Below are 22,845 nucleotides of genomic sequence, written 5' to 3'. Positions count from 1 at the left end.
ACGCGGGCTCAGTAGTTGTGGCTGGCGGGCTCTAGAGCACAGGCTCAGTAGTTGTTAGTTGCTTAGTTGCTTCGCAGCACGTGGGATCTTCCCGGACCAGGGTTCGAACCGTGTTCCCTGCATTGGCAGGCAGATTCTTCCAGGGAAGCCCCTGGATCTTTTCGAGTACCCGATGAAACTCAACGGACCCTTTCCCCAGGAAAAAACACGTTATTTTGCAGGTAACGTTGGGGGTTCTGGGAACTGGGAACTCTTGACCACTTGGAAAAGAGGCCGGGAATAGGTGGAACAATTTTAAGACAAATGATTTGATTACGCTGGGCATACATAGGCCAGAGAGACAGCCCAGTAAGGAGCTAGCAGCAAAGGAGGTGGGGAAGTAGTCTGACAGAGCGGGGTGGTAACAGGGGAATGGAGAAAGAAGGAGTAGGAGGATGGCAGAGTGGCCAAAGGTATATGCCTGCTCCATGACCCAAAACTATTAGTCTCAGAGATAGGCAAAAAGACTGACAATGGTTGGCACTGCAGCCTTGACCACGATCACAGAAACCTGGAAACAACCTAACTGCTCATCCATAGAGCTCATTAAATAAATACTATGCAGCATCTGTAAACAAGATTGAGGAAGTTTTCATGTACTGACATGTAAACAATTTGAGATACACTAAGAGAAGGGAAAAAAGCAAGGTACAGAACTGCATGTATAGGATGCTGACATTCATGAAAAAATGTACACATGGAAAATTTATGGAAGAATACACAAATTGATAATTATGATATTTGAATTGTAGATCCTACAAGTGTTACTTTTTCAGTTTAAAAAACTGTAGCTTCTAAGAGCACCACCAGCTCTGTAATTGGCCATATCTGGATTAGATCCTAGGCCTGTTTATTTGCTGGGTGATAATGACCAAGTGACTTCATTTCTCAGTTTCCTCATCTGTAAAATGGGGAACCATAAAGTTGCAAGAATTAAATACACTTGACGACCATTTAGAACAGTGCCAGGCACAGTATAAGCACCTTCTAGATCACACATGTTATTATCACTGTGTTTACTGACAACTAGATTAAGTCTGAAGAGTCAAGGTCAAGAACCAGAGCTTTGGAGCCCAGGTGCTTCTTCCTTGATGGTGACCTTGGCAAGTGACTTCCCCCTCTCTGGACCTGTTTCCCCACCCCCAGGATGGCTGGGGGGCCTGAGCCACAGGAAAGGAATGCAGCTCCCACTCTGAGCACTTCCTACATGCTCAGTTTCCAGATAACAGCTGCTGCTATGGTTACTTGTTGTTATTATCAGTTGGGGGTGGGGGTGACATGGGCCCCAGTGACACTCAGACCAGGAAGGGAACCTAGACAGGCCACCTCCCCAAGAAGACACGGACACACTCTATGTTATAATTTAAAAAAAAAAAAAATCCTTCAATATCTCCCATCCCCTCCCTCCCTCCCTCCCCCAAGCGGGGTCATCCCAGTGTGATTCCCACAGAGGCCAGGGCTTCAGTGGCCCAGGAGGGACAGAGGGTGGGGTCCCCATACATGGTGCACATAAAGTCCCTCACGAAGTCGGGGAAGCGCTTCTCCACAATGCTGGCGCGTACAGCGCTCATCAGCCGCAGCTGCAGTGGGGAGGGGGGTCAGCAATCAGCCACCAGCATAGGGGAGACCCCCATCCCCCTTGCCTCACCCCTCCCAGCTACAGGCCCACCTGATAGGCGATGTTGTGGACAGTGAGGTGGTGCAGGGCCGCGGTGTTGTCGCTATGGAGCAGTGTGTGCAGGAAGGCCCGGCTGTGCCTGGGGACAGAAGGAGGGGGGTCAGCAGTGCCGGGTCCTGCCCCCCTCCCTGCCCTCCCCCTGCCCCCAGGCTCCATCCTCCCCTACTTTTGGCAGGTGGGACAGGCACACTCTGGGTCTATGGGGCGGAAGTCTTTCTCATACTGTTTCTTCTTCAGCGGCAGGTTCCCCGTGGGCACCAGGGCAGAGCCAAAGCGCTGGGGGTGGACAGGGGGAGGGGAAGGTGGGTCAACCAGGTCTTCCCCCCCTCCTTGGCCCCCGCAATCCCTCTCCGGTCTCTCCCCTGCCAAGGGCCTCACCGCTGTCCGTGTGGGGAAGACGCAGTCAAACATGTCGCATCCGAGAGCCACGCAGACCACCAGATCAGTGGCATAGCTGGGGGTGGGGCCGTGGGGGAGGGGAGCAGAGAACCTCAAGCCCTGGTCACATACCCAGGGCCCCCATCCCCAAGAATGGCACTCTCAGAACCACCCCCAGCAGAGGGCCATGTCCTCCTCAGTTCCCTCCCAAGCAGGGCTGTGTCCTTCCCCCTCCCCGACCCCCAGAGGCAGGAGTTCCCAGGAATCCCCTCCCCGTAGGCAGGGCTATCTCCCCTCTCCTCCACATACCCGACCCCCATCAGGTATCGGGGCTTGTCCTTAGGCAGCCTTGAGGTGCTCAGCGCCACCATCCTCCAGAACTGGCCCTTGCTCTCACCCCCGCTCAGGCCCCCGATGGCGAAGCCTGGCACGTCTCTCTTGGTCATCTCTAGGGGTGCAGAGGCAAGGTCAGCGGTGATCAGAAAAAAGGAAATAGGCCACAGTCTCCTCCTCTTCTTCCTCCTCACCCTCAGGGCAGACCCTGCCCAGACCTCCACAGGCCATCAGGAAAAGAAAATGTGACAGAGAGAGAGAGAGAGAGTGTATGTGTGGTGTATGTGTGTCTGGGGGCTGCTGGTGATCTCAGCTACCGTTTATAGAATGCCTGCTGCATGTCAGGGCTTCTTCTTCAATCCTCAGGAGAGAGGCCCAGGGCCCACACTCCCTTAGCTGAAACCTAAGATGAAGCCAGATGTGTTTCAAAATTTTCTAGGTTTTAGAACAGTGAACATCCTACATGCTGAAGAACAGCCTGTCATCAAACGCTGTAACATTTTGACAACAAAATGTGTAAAGACTCCTAACAAACTGGGGTCAGTAAGTCTGATCTTGCCACCAAATGAATTGCAAATTCTTGCGTGTTTTGGATATTAGAAGTGGGCAGGGGAATTCCTGGGCGGTCCAGTGGTTAGGGATCTGCACTTCCACTGCAGGGGGTGCAGGTTCGATTCCTGGTCAGGGAGCTAAGATCCCACATGCCTCGCAGTAAGACCAGAAAAAGAAAAAACAGAAGTGGGCAATTAGGCTCCAGAATTGCAGGGCAGGAGCTGCAGATCTGCACTGTGGTTGAGGCATGCAGAGCTTAAACCACTGGCCCCAGGCCACATATGCCAGAGGCTGGATTCGAACCCAGGTCTAGCCTCAAAACCAAGACTTATCTCTGGCCCCAGCTGCCCAGTTCAACTAGGGGGGAGGCCACAGCATTGACAAAGCAGGCCTGGTCTGGGGCTGGGTTTTGAAGCCGGAGTGAGCAGCAGAACCAACTGGGGATGAGTTGTTCAAATGCAGCTTCCCAGGTCCGCCCTGGCCCCAGACTCTGACCCAGTCATAGGGAGAGCCTGGGGGGTTCTGGTGCAGGCGAGACTCAGAGCACTGAGAAGCACCACCGGGACAGTGCTTGTCAAACTGCAGGTGGCTGAGAAATGAATTTGATTTGATGGGATGAGATCAGGGTTGTTGCTGTTGTTTTTTTTTTTAAATGAGAATAGAAAATATTGTATCAAAGATTCTCTCGTGTATAATGGTAAATGCTTCAGGAAGCCTTGGTTTCCACTCTCATATATGTGCACGCATCCAGAGCCATGACACGAAATGTACTTCTGACTGTGGGTCTCCATTAAAAAGACTTACTGGACCGGGGTGGGGGTGGAGACTGGGGGTGGTGGGCAGTTTGAGGACAAAAGGAATTACAACAGGACAGTCTTCACAACAGCATACACTGATGCCAGGTGCAGGTGGGACACCTTGAACAAATTTTCCCATTTATTCCTCACTTCGATCCCATGACATTGGGAGTATGTTCCCATTTTACAGAGGAAGAAAGTGAGGCTCAGAGAGGCCAAACCACTAGCCTAAGGATGCACAGCCGTGAGGCAACAGATCAGGGGGTTGGATCCAGCTGTGTGGACTCCAGAACCCAGAGTCTTGTCCGTGACACCTCACTGCCTTTGAGCCCCCATCTCTGCCTCCACTTTGTCTCCATGACCACGGTCTTGGTTCAGGCCTCACTGTCACCCTCCCCCTGGGCAACTACTCCAGCTTCCTCTATGGGCCTTACGCTTCCTATCTCACTGGGATTTTTCTCCCACTCTCCCACTCAACAGCCTTCCATGGCTCCCCAGCACCTCGGTGTGCTGTCCCAGGGCCTCCACCATCAGCACAATGCCTCGGGCCCAACCCCTTGCTCCTGACTGACTGCATGTCTCACTCCCCAGGGATGGAGCAGCTCCATGTATCTGTTAATGCTGTAGGTTCCAGAGCCCAAGGTCTGGGTTCAAATTCCAGCTCTGCAACATGCACGCTGTGTGGCTGCGTGTAAGTAACTTAACAGCTCTGTGCCTCAGTTTCCCCTCCTATAACCTTGGGAACCTGGTAGTTCCCACCTTACAGGATCTTTATGAAACCTCAATGGGTCAGTCCATGACCAGCGTCTGGCATAGTGCCTGGTGAACACCCGAAAATTGATAGCTATTGGAATTTTTATTCTCCAAACACACTCTGCTCCATGTTGCCTGAGGGCCTTTGCTTCAGCTGTTCCTTCCACCTAGAGTGCTCTTTTGTTAATTAATAACCACTCTTGGACTTCCCTGGTGGCGGAGTGGTTAAGAATCTGTCTGCCAATGCAGGAGACACGGGATCGATTGCTGGTCCAGGAAGATCCCACATGCCGCGGAGCAACTAAGCCCGTGCCGCACAACTACTGAGCCTGCACTCTAGAGCCCACAAGTCATAACTACTGAACCCACGCGCCCCAACTACTGAGCCCACATGCTGCAACTACTGAAGCCTGTGCGCCTAGAGCCTGTACTCTGAAACAAGAGAAGCCACCGCAATGAGAAGCGCATGCACTGCAACAAAGAGTAGCCCTTGCACGCCACAACTAGAGAAAAGCCTGCATGCAGCAATGAAGACCCAATGCAACCAAAAAAATAAATAAATAAAAATTTAAAAAGAGAGAAAAAATAATAAATAAAAACAGGTGTTGCAATATTAACATCAGAAAAAAATAAAATTCAAAGCAACCCACATCAGGGGCCTCCCTGGTGGCGCAGTGGTTGAGAGTCCGCCTGCCGATGCAGCGGACACGGGTTCGTGCCCCGGTCCAGGAAGATCCCACATGCCGCAGAGCAGCTGGGCCCGTGAGCCATGGCTGTTGAGCCTGTGCATCCGGAGCCTGGGCTCCGCAACGGGAGAGGCCACAACAGTGAGAGGCCCGCGTACCGCAAAAAAAAAACAAAAACAAAAACAAAACAAAAACAAAGCAACCCACATCAAAAAAAACAAGGAAACTATTAAAAAAAAACAACAACACATAATAATCACTCTTGGGAATTCCCTGGCGGTCCAGTGGTTAGGACTCCACACTTTCACTGCCGAGGGCCTGGGTTCAGTCCCTGGTTGGGGAACTAAGATCCCACAAGCCGCAGCACAGCCAAAAACAAAAACAAAAAAACCTCCAACTCTCTCAGCACCATCGCATGCCAGGCCAACGTGGGGCTCTCTGCAATGGAAAAGCCCTGGTCCTGTTGGCACATGGCTTTACCTTCGAGGCAGGTGGCCCGGAGATCCGCATCCAGCCCACCCTGGATGATGGCGAAGAGGTTCTGTTTGTCCGGCCGCTGATGGGCTGCAATGCACCGGTCCAGCCAGCGGATTGATCTGAAAGAGGACCCTGGTTGTAAGCCATAGGGACTTGGTGAGGGGTAGGGAGAAAAGGCTGCAGGACCAGGATCCTCTCCCTCTCCCCCTCCCTCTCCGAACACACACACACACACACACACACACACACACACACACACACACACACACCTGTACATGGCCTCTTCCACACGTGGCCCTGTCACAGTGCTGCTGACCACATCATCCAGCTGCATGATGATGTCTGAGCCTGGAGAGTGAGACAGGAACACAGTCACTGGGAAAGCCCCCACGTTGAGGACAAGCTGGACCCCAGGTACCTCTCCAGGTCTTGCTGACTCCCATTTAACCCCCAATCTGCTTATACAGCAACCAGAGGAAGCTTTTCAAAATGCACATCTGATCTTGCCACCCCTCAGCTAAAACCCTGCCCTGGTACTACTGTAGAATAAAATCCCACCTCAGGGATTCCCTGGCGGTCCAGTGGTTAGGACTCGGCGCTTTCACTGCCGAGGGCCCGGGTTCAATCCCTGGTCGGAGAACTGAAACCTCACAACCTGTGCGGTGCAGCCAAAAACAAAAATCCCACCTCTGCAGATTTACCCTTCAAGAACCAAGTGACATGTGTAGCAAGTGATTCTTCACAGTGTGTTGGGTAATAGCAAGATGGGAGTCCAAGTGTCACAGGGGTCTAGTTAAGTAAACCATGGTCCAGGCCTTAATGGAAGGTTCTTTCCCACAATTCCAAAATCCAGAAACTTCTCAAAATCATAGGATTTTTCTTATGCTTATGGCATCCTCATTTGGCAGCAAAACCTGAGACAGTTGTCATCTTTTTTTTTTTTTTTTTTCCGGTACGCGGGCCTCTCACCGCTGTGGCCTCTCCCGTCGCGGAGCACAGGCTCCGGACGCGCAGGCCCAGCGGCCATGGCCCACGGGCCCAGCTGCTCCGCGGCTCGCGGGATCCTCCCAGACTGGGGCACGAACCCGCGTCCCCTGCACCGGCAGGTGGACTCTCAACCACTGCGCCACCAAGGAAGCCCAACAGTTGTCATCTTTTTAAAAACCTAATTTACTGTGAAGGTTCATAAGTGTTAATGCAATAAATGTGAAGTGTAGGGACTTCCCTGGCAGTCCAGTGGTTAAGACTCTGCACTTCCACTGCAGGGGGTATGGGTTTGATCCCTGGTCAGGGAACTAAGATCTGGCATGCCGCACAGTGCAGCCAAAAAAAAGAAAAAACAAATGGTTAAGATGGTAAATTTTATGTTATGTGTATTTTACCACAATTTTTTTTAATTGAAAAAAAAGAAGTGGGTTTCCCTGGTGGCGCAGTGGTTGAGAGTCCGCCTGCCGATTCAGGGGACACAGGTTCGTTCCCCGGTCTGGGAGGATCCCACATGCCGCGGAGCAGCTGGGCCCGTGAGCCGTGGCCGCTGAGCCTGTGCATCTGGAGTCTGTGCTCCGCAACGGGAGAGGCCACGAGAGTGAGAGGCCCGTGTACCGAAAAAAACAAAAAAAAGTGAAGTGTAATACCACAGGGTACTGCCCCAGACTCAATTGAGGTACTGTGTAATAAATGGTATGTACCCTTTATTATCTTTCTAAAATGTGAGAATTCTGAATTCTGACACCTATCTGGCCACAAGAATTTCAGATTAGAGACTGTGGACTTATAGGTTAGAAATCGCAAGGAAATATTGCCAAGATGTATCATTATAGAAAAAAAGCACAGTGTACCACACTAGCCAAAGATGGGGCGATTTGAGTAGCAATAACGATTTTAACTGCAATTGATTGAAATGTATCAAATACATTTAAACTCATGAGTGCATGGTGATCCTAAAAAACTAAACATTAGTTGATCATTGCTAGAAGATGCTACGTAATCAACCCATAAAAACTAGTAAACGAGGGAAAAGAATGAATCCCACTCTTCCTGTGTGAACTAAACTGCTTGCTCTCCCAGGAGTAGGCGAGAAATGTTTCTCTTTACAGAAGTAATCTGGCTAATAAATGAAGAAAGGATGACAGAATTGGAACATCACAGGTTTGCAATTCCTAATAATGGTTCCTGGGGTGGAGCATGACAGCTCACTGGGAGAGACAGGCAGACATCAGATGCCCCCTGATGGACAGACACACTGTGAAGACTTCTTGCCAAAAGGAAGAAGGACTTGAATCTGGCTCTAACCTCTAGATCCAAGTACCAACCTACAGGAAATCTAGAGGGTGGAGGAAAACTATTACACGACACCCAGGGGATGCAACCAGCAAAATTCAGACCCGGTGAAACACTATAGGGCAAAGGAACCAGTTTCTTCAAGAAGCAAATTGCTGGGACTTCCCTGGTGGTCCAGTGGTTAAGAATCTGCCTTCCAATTCAGGGGACGTGGGTTCGATCCCTGGTCAGGGAACTAAGATCCCACATGCCGCGGGGCAACTAAGCCCATGCACCACAACTACTGAGCCCACGCACCACAACTAGAGAGCCTGTGTACTGCAACTACTGAACCCACACGCTCTGGAACCCGTGCACCACAACTATAGAGAAGCCCGTGCGCCTCAACGAAAGATCCTGCGTGCCACAACTAAGACCCAACACAGCCACAATAAATAAATAAATAAATAAATAAATAAATCTTTTTTAAAAAAAGAAGAAGCAAATTGCTGGGGCATCCCCTGGCAGTCCAATCATTACGACTCTGGGCTTCCACTGCAGGGGGCATGGATTCCATCCCTGGTTGGGGAACTAAGATCCCACAAGCTGCTCGGCTCGGCCAAAAAAAAAAAAAAAAATTTAATGAAAAAAAAGAAGCAAAAAGAAAAAGCAAATTGCTAAAAAAAAAATGGAATTGGAAGGCAAAACTATATGATATGTAATATATATAATATATTAAAAAAGAGAAGAGATCTTTCAAACAACTGCAGTATCTGCACATTATTTGGATCCTGAAGTAAACACACTGTAAGAAAAACTGACATTTATGAAATGACTGGAACGTTGAACACTGGCCAGATATTTGATGATGTTAATGAATTATTGTTAATTGTTTGTAGGTGGGATGATGGTATTGTGATTATGTTTAAAAAAAAAAAAGGAACTATGGGTCTTCCCTCGTGGTGCAGTGGTTAAGAATCCACCTGCCAATGCAGGGGACACGGGTTCGAGCCCTGGTCAAAGAAGATCCCACATGCCGTGGAGCAACTAAGCCCGTGTGCTGCAACTACTGAGCCTGCGCTCTAGCCCGCGAGCCACAACTACTAAAGCCCGTGAGCCACAACTACTGAAGCCTGCGTGCCTAGAGCCCGTGCTCTGCAACAAGAGAAGCCACTGCAATGAGAAGCCTGTGCACTGCAACGAAGAGTAGCCCACGCTCACCGCAACTAGAGAAAGCCGTGCACAGCAACGAAAACCCAACACAGCCAAAAATAGTGAATAAATTTTTTTAAAAAACTATGTTTTGGAGATAAAAATTAAAATACTTAGAGGTGAAGTGGTAGGACGTCTGAGATTCGGTTTGATATAATACAGATGATCTACGGAGACTAAGAAACTAGAAAAAGAAAACCAATGCAAAACTAGCGAAAAATTTAAAAATAAACAAGATACATAAGATTGCAACTATCAAAAAATAAAATAAAATCAATGAAGCATTTCTATTAACTAGTATGTTATTTGGCTATAAAAAGGAATAAAGTACTGATGCATACTACAACATAGCTGAACCTGAAAAACATTATGTTAAGTAAAAGAAGCCATTCACAAAGACCTCCTATTGTATGATTTCATTTACATAAAATGTCTAGAATACACGAATCTATAGAGACAGAAAGTAGATTACATAGGACTGGAGGAGGGTGGAATAGGGAGTGATTGATAATGGATACAAGATTTCTTTTTGGGGTGATAAAAGTGTTCTGAAATTAGATTGTAGTGATGGTTGTACAACTCTGTGAATACACTGAAAACCACTGAACTGTACATTTTATATTTATTTATTTATTTATTTTTGATCTTCTTTTTTTTTATCTTTGGCCGCACTGTGCAGCATGTGGGATCTTAGTTCCCCGACCAGGGATCACACCTGTGCCCACTGCATTGGTAGCATGGAGTCTTAACCACTGGACTTCCAGGGAAGTCCCAACCTGTACATTTTAAATGGGTGAATTGTCTGTATATCATATCTCAATAAAGCCATTTAAAAAAAAAAAACAAAGAAGTCAACAAAACAGAAAACCAACAAATGAAGAAAATGAATAAGCCAGAAGTTGGTTTTTGGAAAAGATCAACAAACTCGAAATCAATAAACCCGTAACAGACACCAAGAAAGAAGAGATCACAAGTTTTTAACATCAGGAATGAAAAAGGAGACATCACTACAGGCACTATAACATTAAGAGGTTAATAAGAGAATATTAATGATCAACTTTATGCCAAGAAAGTTGAAATAAAGTTCAAGGAATGGCCAAATTCCTTGAAAAATCCAACTTATCAAATCTGACCCAAAATGAAACACAAAATCTGAATAGCCAAATCAAAATAAATAATCGAATTCATCATTATAATCGAATTCATCAAATAAATCGAATTCATCATTAAAAACCTTACCACAACAAAACTCCAGGCCCAGGGGGATTTACTGGACAATTCTATGAAACGTAACACCAATCTTAGGCAAATTCCCACAGAAAATAACATGGGAGAAGCAAAGTGGGCTATGATACTAATGAAACATAATGGCTGTGACCTGGTGATTGTTGAAGCTGGGTGACAGGTCAATGGGGTTGTGTCTATTTTGGTATACACTTGAAATTTTCCAAAATTAATAAAAATGCAAGGTACAGAAGAATGTGCCATAAATAGCATGCTCTCATCATGGAAAAAATAAGAATAGATTTGAACTTGCTTGTATTTACATAAACTCTGGAAGAATACATAAGAAACTAGAAACAGTGGTGACTTGTGAAAGAGATGGATAGAATATAGGCATGGGAAGACCACTGTTTCCTGCACACATCTTTATATAGAAATATATACAAAATGTTTTCTTGTTCAAGTTTTTTCTTTAAAGGACAAACCAAAACTCACAAGGTCCTGTAGGACCTGTCCCCAACACCTCCCTGTCCTCACCCTACACACACACACACACACACACACACACACACACACACACACACACTCCCCCTAACCCACTCAGCTCCAGCCATGCCAGTCTTGGTCCTGCTTCAGGTCCTTTGCACTGGTTGCTTCCTCTTTCCAGAACATACTTTGCCCCTTTGGACATCTAGTTTATTCCTCCTCATCCATATAGGTTTTAGGCCTAGGGCAACATTCCCTGAGCCTACAGACTGAATCATGCCAAAAGTCCCATGTACTTGGCCTTCACAGTCAGGGTCCCAACCTTATATCTATTTGTGCCTTTAAAACAAATTTTTTTTTTTTTTTTGGCTGCACCATGTGGCTTGCAGGATCTTAGTTCCCTGACCAGGGATCGAACCCGTGCCCCCTGCAGTGGAAGCACAGAGTCCTAACCACTGGACCACCAGGGAATTCCCTAATAACTTATTTTAATAATAATATATAATTATTCAAAATGTTAAATGCACCCCCAATTTAAAAAAATACAACAGGATATTTGGTGAAAAGTCTCTTGCCCACCAAGGGAAGGATTACAAAGGGGCACAAGTAACCCTTTAGGGGTGATGGACATGTTCACTAACTTGATTATGGTGAAGGTTTCATGGGTGTATACATGTGTCAAAACGTACCAGAGGGTACACTTTAAATATGTGCGGTTTATTGCATGTCAATTATATCCCAATTTTTTAAAAAGGAAAAGAATTTAAATGCTCCCTGTCTACCCAGCTCTTCAGTTCCCTTCCCTCCGAGAACCTATACTAGTTTCTTATTTTTCTTTCCTGAGATACCGGAAGCAAATCATGTGTTTGGGATTTGGGGTTTTTTTTCCCAATACAAATGGAAATATACAATGCACTCTACCTGCACTGTTTTTTGGGTTTTTTTTTTTTCTCTTTTTTCTGCCTTTCTAATTAAGATGTTTTCACCAATGCCTGTCTCCCTTTTGGACTGTAAGTTCCACGGATGGTACAGCACCAGCACCCAGGCCCATTGCTATAAGCAGAAGCCACAGAATCTGTACATAGAGGGGTCTAAAAGCACCAGTCTGTTTGGAAGATGGGAAGTTTTGAACCTGTTTCCATAGCACTTTATGAGATTGAGAAATGTTAATTGTCCTTATCAAGGAATAGGGGATATTGATGGAGATGGGAGGGGTCTAAAGCCTCCCCGATACCTCCCTTGTTGCCCCCATTATTTCAACATATCTTTGCCCAGCTAATTTACTATTTAAGAGAAACAGTAACAAGAAAGATAATACGAAAAGCTACTAATACATGTCAGGCATTGTGATAAGAGATTTACTGACATTACATCGTCATTTTTGTGAACTATCCCCTCAGGTGAGGCTCAGGGAGGGGGAGTGACTTGCCCAAAGCCGAGCAGCACGAAAAGAGCAGGCCCGCCTCACCTCCACCTCCGAAAGGCAGGGGAAGGGGCGGCTCCCCGGTATCCGCTCACCCAGCGCGTTCTGGATCTCCACGGATCTCTCGGGGCTCAGAAGGGTCTCGTCACCATCGTAAGGGGAGCGGAAGCGGACGCCCTCCTCCGTCACTTCGGACAGGGACACCAGGGACACCATCTGGAAGCCGCCGCTGTCCTGAGGGAAACCCCACCGCAGGGCTGACAAGAACGGGACTGGGAATATCCACGCCCAAGGAGGGCTCTCGGATCCCGGCGCTGACCCCGCCTTACCGTCAGCAGGTTGTGCGGCCAATTCATAAAGCCGTGGAGACCGCGGGCTTTCTGGATCAGCTCAGGGCCCTGGGGTGGGGGAAGAAGGGTCAGGCTAGGGGTGAGGGCAACCCTTGGGGCTCATATTGGGGCGACAGGGTTGGCCAACTTCCATCCTCGCTGGTTCCTCACGCCCAGCACAAGGCCTGAGCCATCCGGGACTCTCGATATGCGTTTTGTCGATAGAGTTTAGGAGGCGTGCCCGGGTCTAGGGAATCTCCTGGGCTCCCCCACGCTTCACCGCCGCCCAGCCCGGGGCACAGCCCACCCACCGGCCTCAGACCCAAATGGTAGGTGTTGCCCAGGCAGATGCGGCAGCCCAACGCGTCCAGTTGCTCGGCCGTGATGCCCTTCATGGTGGCCTGCGTGCCCACTGGCATGAACACTGGAGTAGCCACCGGCCCATGTGGCAGCCGCAGCTCCCCTGCCCGGGCCCTAGAGCGGCTACACTCGGCCACCAGTCTCATGATGCGCGGAGCCGACTCCAGGGACGTCGGGCTGACAACTGCCGCCATCTTGCCTGCCGGAACCACGTGGTCCGTGGAACACCCTGGGCGGCGCCATGTTGGCTGAGGTCACGTGGCGCGCGACGCGGGCCGAAGCTTAGGGAGAGCGTCAGATGAACCATGGAAACGGACGTCTGCGAGCTTGTCTCTGCGCTGCGCCCAGTTAGTTCCCACAGGCAGCACACTGCTGCGAAACATTAAAATTGTCTTGGTTTGGAGGCCCGTTCCTGACAATTCCTCGAAGTGAAAGCCTCTCTAGCTATAATTTTATCTTCCATCAAATGGGCCGAATAATAGTATCTAGACATAGGGACGTTGCGAATACTGAATGACAGGATGGATGTATATAGATTTTTACACAGTGCCTGACGTAATCTTTTGTCAATTTTTTTTTTGGCCGCCCCTCTCAGCTTGCGGGATCCTAGTTCCCCGACCAGGGATACAACCTGGGTCCTAACCCACTAATAATAATAATAACAGTATAGATATATATTAATACTTTAATAATCTTATGGTTGGAAATGGAGCTGATATCTGACCTGGCCAGCAGAGGGCGAGTTTGCCCCAGAAGCCTTCCTTTCGGGACCACCCGCCGAAAGCCCGGCTGATCTCAGCAAGAGCCTGACCTAGAAGCCTTGGGCTAATGCTACCAGTTTCTCAGTGTGGTGGAGTCCTCACTGAGTCCACGTCTGGAAAGCGCCCACCAATGAAGCCCACCTCAGAGCCTTTGAACTTGCTATTGCCATTGTCAGCAACACTCATCTGATATTCCCACACTGGCTCATATTTTCACCGTCAGTTGCTCCTGACTCCCCCAATCTTAAAAACCCTCCACCACCGATGACTGTATATCACATATCCTGTAATTGATATGATGCTTTTAAAAACCTCTATACAGGACTTCCCCGGTGGTGCAGTGGTTAAGAATCTGCCTGCCAATGCAGGGGACACAGGTTCCAGCACTGGTCTGGGAAGATCCCACATGCCACGGAGTAACTAAGTCCGTGCACCGCAACTACTGAGCCTGCACTCTGGAGCCCGCGAGCCACAACTACTGAAGCCTGCGCGCCTAGAGCCTTGTGCTCTGCAATAAGAGAAGCCACCGCAATGAGAAGCCCTTGTACCACAACGAAGAGTAGCCCCCGCTCGTTGTAACTAGAGAGAACTGCAGCGTGCATCAATGAAGAGGCAAAGCAGCCAAAAATAAATGAATAAGATAAACAAATTAATTTTTTTTAAAAACCCTCTATACATTGACAATACCCAAATTTTTATTCTCAGCATAGTCTTCTCTCCTGAACTCCCATCTCCTCTTGAGAGATGCCTCCTTGACACCCCCAGTGGGCATCTGTAGACATCCAAACTCCACATGTCTAAAGCAGAATTCATGATTGTCCTCCCAAGCTTGCCTACCTACCTCCGTCTTCCCCTTCTCAGTAGTACCAGCTCATGCCCTCCACCTCTGGGACTGAACTTAAAAAAGGCCTAAAGGTTTGGAGAGATTAGTGTCACTACTGGCCAGGCTGTGATTTGGAGGGGGCCAAAAAAAAAAAACAATGAAAAGAAAAGAAAGTCCAATCATATAATATTTACTTTCTAATTTATTATATACATTTTATTTCCATTCCTGAAATAAATCCAGCTTGGTCATGGTATTCTTTTTTTTTTTTTTTTTTTTTTTTTGCGGTACGCGGGCCTCTCACTGTTGTGGCCTCTCCCGTTGCGGAGCACAGGCTCCGGACGCGCAGGCTCAGCGGCCATGGCTCACGGGCCCAGCCGCTCCGCGGCATGTGGGATCTTCCCGGACCGGGGCACGAACCCGTGTCCCCTGCATCGGCAGGCGGACTCTCAACCACTGCACCACCAGGGAAGCCCGTGTATATCTTTTTATTTGATATTAAAATAACTACTCCAGGGACTTCCCTGGTGGCTCAGTGGTTAAATAATCCACCTGCCAATGCAGGGCACATGGGTTTGAGCCCTGGTCCGGGAAGATCCCACATGCCACGGAGCAACTAAGCCCGTGTGCTGCAACTACTGAGCCTGTGCTCTAGAACTAGCGAGCCACAACTACTGAAGCCCACGCACCTAGAGCCCGTGATCTGCAACAAGAGAAGTCACCGCAATGAGAAGCCCCCGCACCGCAACGAAGAATAGCCCCCACTCGCCGCAACTAGAGAAAGCCCGCACACAGCAATGAAGACCCAACGCAACCAAAAATAAATACGTTAAATAAATTAAAAAAAAAAAAAAACTACTCCAGGGGACTTCCCTGGTGGTCCTGTGGTTAAGAATCCGCCTTCCAGTGCAGGAGACGAGGGTTCGATCCCTGGTCAGGGAACTAAGAACCCACATGCCGCGGGGCAACTAAGCCCGTGCGCCGCAACTACTGAGCCCACACACTCTGGAGCCAGTGCTCCACAACTAGAGAGAAGCCCACTCACCGCAACGAAGAGCCCGTGAGGCACAACGAGAGATCACACGTGCCGCAATTAAGACCCTATGCAGCCAATAAATAGATAAATATTTTTATATTTTTATAAATAAATAAATAATAAAATAAAATAACCTCCCCAATTACTTTCATGTTATGATAACCCTTAAATATTTTTGTATATCCCACTATTTAGAAATTTTCTGTCTCGTTTGTGTATATTTAGAAAACAACAAAAAGCTGGATTTTTGTACTTTTCCACCGTTCCAATGATCTTTGCCTTTTATTGATAAGTTTAGTCGATTTACATTTATAATGGTTACCAATATACATTTATAATGGATCTGATACCATCTTTTTACAGGCTTTCTATTCTTGTAGCTTCTGTGGGTTCTTATATTTGTTTTTTCTTTCCTATCTCTCTTGCCTTCTTTTGAATCAATCAAAAAAATTTTTCTCAATTCATTTTCCCTCTTATTTTATGAAACTTCTGTGCACTTTATATTTTTGTGGTAGATGCTCTAGCAATTTTAAGTGGCATACTTAACAAATTATAGATTTTTACCTTTACCATGGTCCCAATCAACTTAAGGTTTCTAGACAGTTGAACTCAGAACTCAGAAGGCTTGTCTGTCCAGTGTTTGATATCTTGACCGGGGTTTTTTTCCTCACAAATTTGGCATTATTGTTGTTCTTGTTGTTTTACGCAATCAATGTTTATAAATATATTCACATATATAGCAATATCTTTGCTTATAACTTCTACTCACAGATCTCAGATCAATTTCTGTTTGTCAGAAGTACCTCTTTGACACTTTTTTCAATAATAAGAACCCTGTGTTGATAAACTTTCTAAATTTCTGTTTACCTAAAAGAAATTTATTTTGCCCTGGTGCTTGAAAAATTGTTTCACCGAATATAGAATTCTAGGTTGACAATTATTTTCTCTTAGCACATTGAATTTATTCCACTTGTGGCTTCTATTATCACTTAAGAAATAGTAAGTGATATTGTAATGTAAATGTAAATGCTATTTCTTGAGATCTGTTTTTGTCTTTCTGGTTTCCTTTAAAAATTATTCCTTTATCTTTGCCAGTTTGCAATTTCACATGATGTATCTAATAATTTTAATTTATCCTGTTTGGGATTCCCTGGACTTCTTGGATGTGAGGATTGTGGTCTTTCCATAATTTTGGCAAATTCTCAGTTATTCTCTCTTTGAAGAGCTGCACTTGTCTGTAACTAAGCCTCAACACAGGTAGCTGTGAGTAGAATGAGAAATACTGACTTGCTGCCCTTCCTGAGAAGTTAGCCCTCCGACTGGGGAGCAACCTCCTGCTACTGGTTACTCCAGTCTGGACTGGAGTTTCCATCTCGCTGAACTGGTATAAAGGAGGGAGGTAGGAGATATCAAATACCAGCTCCCTGGTCTAGCCGAATTTACTCATAGATTTTTTTTCAATAGTTGTTTCCTCATTTACTGTATGCCCTTGAGATTATTTCCAGAGACTTTAAATGATTGTTTTATAATACTTTTCACATTTCACTAAGAAGTGGATCTGTGAAGCTCCTCAAGCTAGCATGCAGGAGATCGATTACCTTTTTTAATATTTTTTTATGTTTTTATTTCCCATTTAAAAAATTAAATATATTCGCAGTATATACATATGTCAAATCATTATGTTGTACACCTAAACTAGTACAGTGTTATATTATATGTTAATTATATCTCAATAAAAGGGGGGAAAGAAATCTTTTAGAAAATATGAAAAAAGTTTAAAATGGTAAAATTTATATTTTACCACAGTATATGGTAAATATATATATGTAAATAAAACGTGTGCACTAACAAAAAATGTATGAAATACAAAGAAGTTTTTGAGAACTCAGGAATTTAATAAACTTGACTTATGATTCCATTTTAATTAAATAGATTTAAGTTTTTTAAATAGATAATACATGCTTAAAAAATACACATAAAATGTATACTGTGAATTATCTTTCCCATGCCTGTCCCATGTAAATAGTTCTCATCTCTTAATTTTTTTTTAACCTCTTAATATTAAGTGATGTTTAGTATGCATTCATTTTTCTTTTCCTTCTTCTTTTTTTTTTTTTTTTTTTGCTGCGTTGGATCTTCGTTGCTGCGCACCGGCTTTCTCTAGTTGCGGCGAATGGGGGGCTACTCTTCATTGCGGTGCCCAGGCTTCTCATTTCGGTGGCTTCCCATTTCGGTGACACGGGCTCTACGCACGGGGGGCTTCAGTAGTACGGCGCACAGGCTCGATTGCTCCACGGCATGTGGGATCTTCCCCGACCCGGGCTCGAACCCCTGTCCCCTGCATTGGCAGGCAGATTCTTAACCACTGCGGCACCAGGGAAGTCCTTAGTATTCACTCTTGTCTATACTTACATATTTTTCAGCATATAAAAGAAAATATGTACTTTATTGTTGCAGTTGTCTTGTTTAGGGTTGATTCATCTCAATATACTAATGGTGGAGGTTTTTTTTTTTAATCTTCTGGAATCTTTCATAGACTAACAGAGTGTTTGAACTGTCATTTTCCACTAGTCATGGATCACTGACTCATGGAATTGTCTAAAAATTTCAAAACCCTTACAACTTACTCTAGTATAAGTTTCATAGTAGTTTTTTTTTTAACTCAATAGCAAAAAGGAGGTATGGGAGAAATTGCCGTCTGTCCCACAGCTATTCCACTAATAAAATCATATTATGCCACATCTAGTCCCTGTGATTTGTTTAATGTTCCTTACAAGTATGTTTGTAAAATTCATTTGTGTTGTATGTAGCTGTGATCCATTCATTTCTTTTTTATGTATTGGTATAAATATACCACGATGTACTTATAATTTCTCAGTCAATGGACTTGTGAACTCTTCAGTTTTTGTTTTTAAAGATTTATTCATCATTTATTTATTTATTTATTTATTTATTTATTTTTGGCTGTGTCCGGTCTTAGTTGCAGCATGCGGGATCTTCGTTGAGGCATGCAGGATCTTTTGTTGTAGCACGCAGGCTCTTCGTTGTGGTGCACAGGCTCCAGAGCGCATGGGCTCTGTAGTTTGCGGCACTCGGGCTCTCTAGTTGAGGCATGCGAGCTCAGTAGTTGTGGCACAGACTTAGTTGCCCCACGACATGTGGGGTCTTAGTTCCCTGACGAGGGATCGAAGCGTCCCCTGTGTTGTAAGGCAGATTCTTTACCACTGCACCACCAGGGAAGTCCCCAGCTTTTGTTTTGTGTGTTTGGTTTTGCTATTATAAACAGTGCTGCTCTGAGTATTTGTGTGTGCATCTCATTGTACACTTCTGCAAGAATCCTAGGAATAGAACTGCAGGACCCTAGATCAGGTGGACATTCAACTTGAAAAGGCAGGACCAACTTTTTTCAAGGTGATCACACCAATTGACATCCACAACAGCAGTGTAGATAAGCTTCCTCATCAGGTTTTCACCAACTATATTTATAGAACTGTTCAATTTTGCCGATCGGGTGACTGAGAAATGGCATCTCCTTTGGCTTTAATGTGCATTCCATGATTTTATGCTGCTGAGATTGAACACATTTTCAGATGTTTGAGCCATTTACTGACATCTTTCATTACTCAGATGATTTGGCAGCAGAATTCAACACAGCTGAGCTGAACACTCCTTTTTAAAATATATATGTACTGGGACTTCCCTCGTGGTGCAGTGGCTAAGACTCCGTGCTCCCAGTGCAGGGGGCCCGGGTTCGATCCCTGGTCAGGGAACTAGATCCCGCATGCATGCCACAACTGAGAGCTCGAATGAAAGATCCCGTAACTAAGAACTAACTAAGATGCCGTAACTAAGACCTGGCACAGCCTAAATAAATAAATAAATAAATTTTAAAATAAAATAAAATATATGTGTGTGTGTGTATATATATATATATATATATATATATATATATAAAATCTTCATATGGAACAAAAATACAAAATATTGGTCTTTGGAGGTTGTAACTACAAGAGTGTTCAATGAACGGCACTTTTGTATTTTATGCACTTTTCTGTATTTGTAATATTTCACATTTCTGAATGTATAAAAAATTCAGAAAGTACAAAAGGTGAACAAACTCATCCCCCCCACACTCACTTTCCAACTCAGCCTTTCCTAGTAACATGTTTTATCAGATTCTTGCGTCCTTCTAGTGTTTTTTCATGCAAACAGAAGCAAATATTAAGTTAAATACTTACTTTTATCCCTTTATACACAAAAGGAGGCTTGCTAGTAACCGTGGGGCATGCACTTCCCTTCTTGTGTACACCTTGGAGGCCATCCCATGTCAGTACATAGTCTCCTTGTTCTTTTTCTTTTTTAATTAATTAATTTATTTTTAAAAAATTTGGCCACACTGCATGGCTTGTGGGATCTTAATTCCCCAACCAGGGATTGAACTCAGGCCCTTGGAGTGAAAGTGAGGCATCCCAACCACTGGACCACCAGGAAATTCCCATCCTTGTTCTTTTTCAAAAGTTGTCTAGTATTCCAAAGTATGGGTAGACCAGCTCTCACTTATGGGGTCTCCTGTTGATTCTCACTTGTGAGTAATCTTTTGCTTCTACAAACAAGGCTGCAGTGAATGATCTTGTATTTAAGTCATTTCACAGGGCAGCAAGTATTTCTTTAGGAAGACTTTCCAGCAGCTAGATGACTAGGTCAAAGAGAATAATAAATCCTATTCAATGCCCTCTATAGGGTTTGTGGCGTTTGCACCTTCACCAGCAAGCAGTATATGGAAGTGCCTGTTTCTGCACAGCCTCTCCAACGCCATTTCACCTGCCCCCTTAACAGGAGAACTCTGGTAACTCTGTGTTATTATTATTTTTTTTAAAGCATGCGTTTTTTTCCCTTTTTTAAAAAATTTATTTAATTTAACTTATTTTTTGCTTCATTGGGTCTTCGTTGCCGTGCATGGGCTTTCTCTAGTTGTGGGGAGCGGGAGCTACTCTTTGTTGCGGTGCACGGCTTTCTCATTGTGGTGGCTTCTCTTGTTGCAGAGCACGGGCTCTAGGCGGGCGGGTTTCAGTAGTTGTGGCGCGCAGGCTCAGTAGTTGTGGTTCGTACGGGCTCTAGAGCGCAGGCTCAGTAGTTGTGGCGCACGGGCCCAGCCGCTCCGCGGCGTGTGGGATCTTCCCGGACCAGGGCACGAACCCGTGTCCCCTGCATCGACAGGCGGACTCTCAACCACTGCGCCACCAGGGAAGCCCACTCCCACCTTCTTGAAACATTCTTCCTATAGCTTTTCTAGCCTCATTCTCCTGATTTTCCAATATTTCTTTTCGTTCTCCCAAAAAATTATGATGATTAAGAGCCAACGCTGCCAACACTAATGGAGCAGGTGCCAGTGTGTGTCTGGTGTCTGGTAAGCCATACGCTGTCACTGCCTTATTGGACTCTCACAGGACAATGAGGTGGGTACTATTATCATCTCCATTTTATGAATAAAGTAATTGAGGCAGAGATATTTACTAACTCCCTCCTGGTCACAGGAGTAGTAATCCAGGAACAGGAATTGAAATCTCGGCCTGTCTGAGCCCTGTGAAGCCGCCCTCTCATACAGCTTCTTTTCCTGAAGAAGGCAGTGTTAGGGATTGCAGCACAGAGCAGGCGCGAAGGGGTTACAGCCAGAGGAAGTGGAAGAGGGGATTCAGGCTCTGCCACTCAGAAGCCAGGTGACTTTAGTCAGGCGATGGCCACTCTGTGAGTCTCAGTGTCTTCATCTTTAAATTGGGGTAGAGGGTCATTATGAAGGTACACAGTAAATGCCAACATACACACATGAATAAACATTACGGAGCACCCACTCTGTGTCAGGCACTGTTCTCACAGCGGGCAACATAGCAGTGAAAAAACAGACAAAAATCCATTCCCTGGAGGGGTGAACAAGAAAAAATTGTAAAACACGTCATGTCTCGGGTGGTAATGAGTGTTGGGAATAAAGAGGGCAGGAAAGGAGAGGAGATGGGAGGTGACTATTTTAAGTAGCGTGGTCAGGACCAGACTCACTGAGAAGGTGAGATTTGAGGTAAGGCCTGAAGGAGATGAGGGAGGGGCCAAATGAGATCCGAGAGAGCATTTCAGGCAGTGGGAACAGTGAGAGCGAAGGCTCTGTGAGGTGGGAATGTATCTGGATCGTTTGCAGTGCATCAGGGAGAGCAGTGTGGCTGGAGGGAGTGAAGGAAGGAGCGGAAGGTGAGTGTGGCAAGGTCACAGCGTGAGATCCTGAAAGGCCTCTGGTTTGCGGTGGGGACTTTGGCGTTCCTCTGAGCTAGATAGAAGCATGGAGTGAAGGGAGCCTTTTCTATCACCAGAGGTAAAGTCGGGGTTGGAGGTGGGGTGCAGTGGCACCTCCTTTACCGTTTCGGCGCCTCTCAGCAGGGAGGGCTGTGGGGGGGCCACAAGACCGCCCGTTGAGGCAGCGCTAGGAGCGCGGCTTCAGCACTCTGGACAGAGCCGCGCACGTCGCCCGGAGACCAGGGAGGCAGCCGCCCTCGGGGCGGAGCCTGCGGAAGCGGCCTATTAAAAGCGGCGCGCTTTGCGCAAGTGCCCATCCCATAGGAGCGGGGCCCTGGGTGAAGCTTGAGAAACTGTCCAATTAGAAGCGCTGGCTCGATGACACAGCGTAGGATGTCAAGGGGCGGAGCCTGTGAAAAGCACCCATTCGGAGCGGGGCCTGTTGATTGGCCCTGTTGAAGCGTCGGTGCGCCAAGAGGCGGTCCTAGGGGCAAGGAGGACGTCGTTTTTGAAAGGGTGGTGTTTGCACAAGCGAGTCCTCGGGTGATTTCTGCGCCCCTCAAGTGGAAGCCCGCGTACCTTTCCAGGTGCGTGACCGGGGTTGGTACTCTCACTAGATTCTCCAACCTCCCCTTCCTTGGCGTCCCCGCAACTGCGCAGCGTACCCCGCCCCCCCCAGAACTAGACGTAGGGGACTGCCCTTAAGGAGTGGGTACTAAGGTCCAGGAACCCAGAAGGGCAGGAGTTTCTGGGCGTGGAGTGGAAAATCCAGAACCTCTGGATGAGAGTTGGGGGTTTGAATACCTCTGATGTTGAAATAGGGCTCCCAGAAGCCTGGATGGTATTTTCTCTGGTTTATCCAGCTGGGGGTGGGAGCTGTCTTGTGACATAGTCTCGGCCCCCCACAGACCTGGTGCCAGGATGCCAGCATTTTGGGAAACATTGGGAAGGCCACAGGGC

The 22,845-nt window shown here is 46.5% G+C and overlaps 1 protein-coding gene across 2 annotated transcripts; it reads right to left on the bottom strand.

Moving 5' to 3' along the window:
- Positions 1-1,454: 1,454 nt before the first annotated feature.
- Positions 1,455-13,181, bottom strand: QTRT1 (queuine tRNA-ribosyltransferase catalytic subunit 1). 2 transcript variants are annotated; one of them, XM_060006611.1, is made up of 10 exons: positions 12,938-13,181; positions 12,627-12,695; positions 12,393-12,531; positions 5,963-6,041; positions 5,697-5,812; positions 2,405-2,543; positions 2,096-2,171; positions 1,884-1,993; positions 1,709-1,796; positions 1,455-1,619 (listed from the first exon to the last, which is right to left on the bottom strand). In XM_060006611.1, exons 1-10 carry the CDS (start codon positions 13,178-13,180, stop codon positions 1,467-1,469), a joined length of 1,212 nt encoding a protein of 403 aa, XP_059862594.1. In that variant the 5' UTR covers position 13,181; the 3' UTR covers positions 1,455-1,466. The 2 variants fall into 2 exon arrangements, with proteins under 2 accessions (XP_059862594.1, XP_059862595.1); XM_060006612.1 differs by lacking the exons at positions 1,884-1,993; positions 2,096-2,171.
- Positions 13,182-22,845: the final 9,664 nt, after the last annotated feature.

Source organism: Delphinus delphis, chromosome 3 (genome assembly GCF_949987515.2).
Source record: "Delphinus delphis chromosome 3, mDelDel1.2, whole genome shotgun sequence".
Lineage (NCBI taxonomy): Eukaryota > Metazoa > Chordata > Mammalia > Artiodactyla > Delphinidae > Delphinus > Delphinus delphis.
The sequence above is the reverse complement of the archived record's forward strand: the minus strand, read 5'-3'. Positions and strand labels throughout refer to the sequence as shown.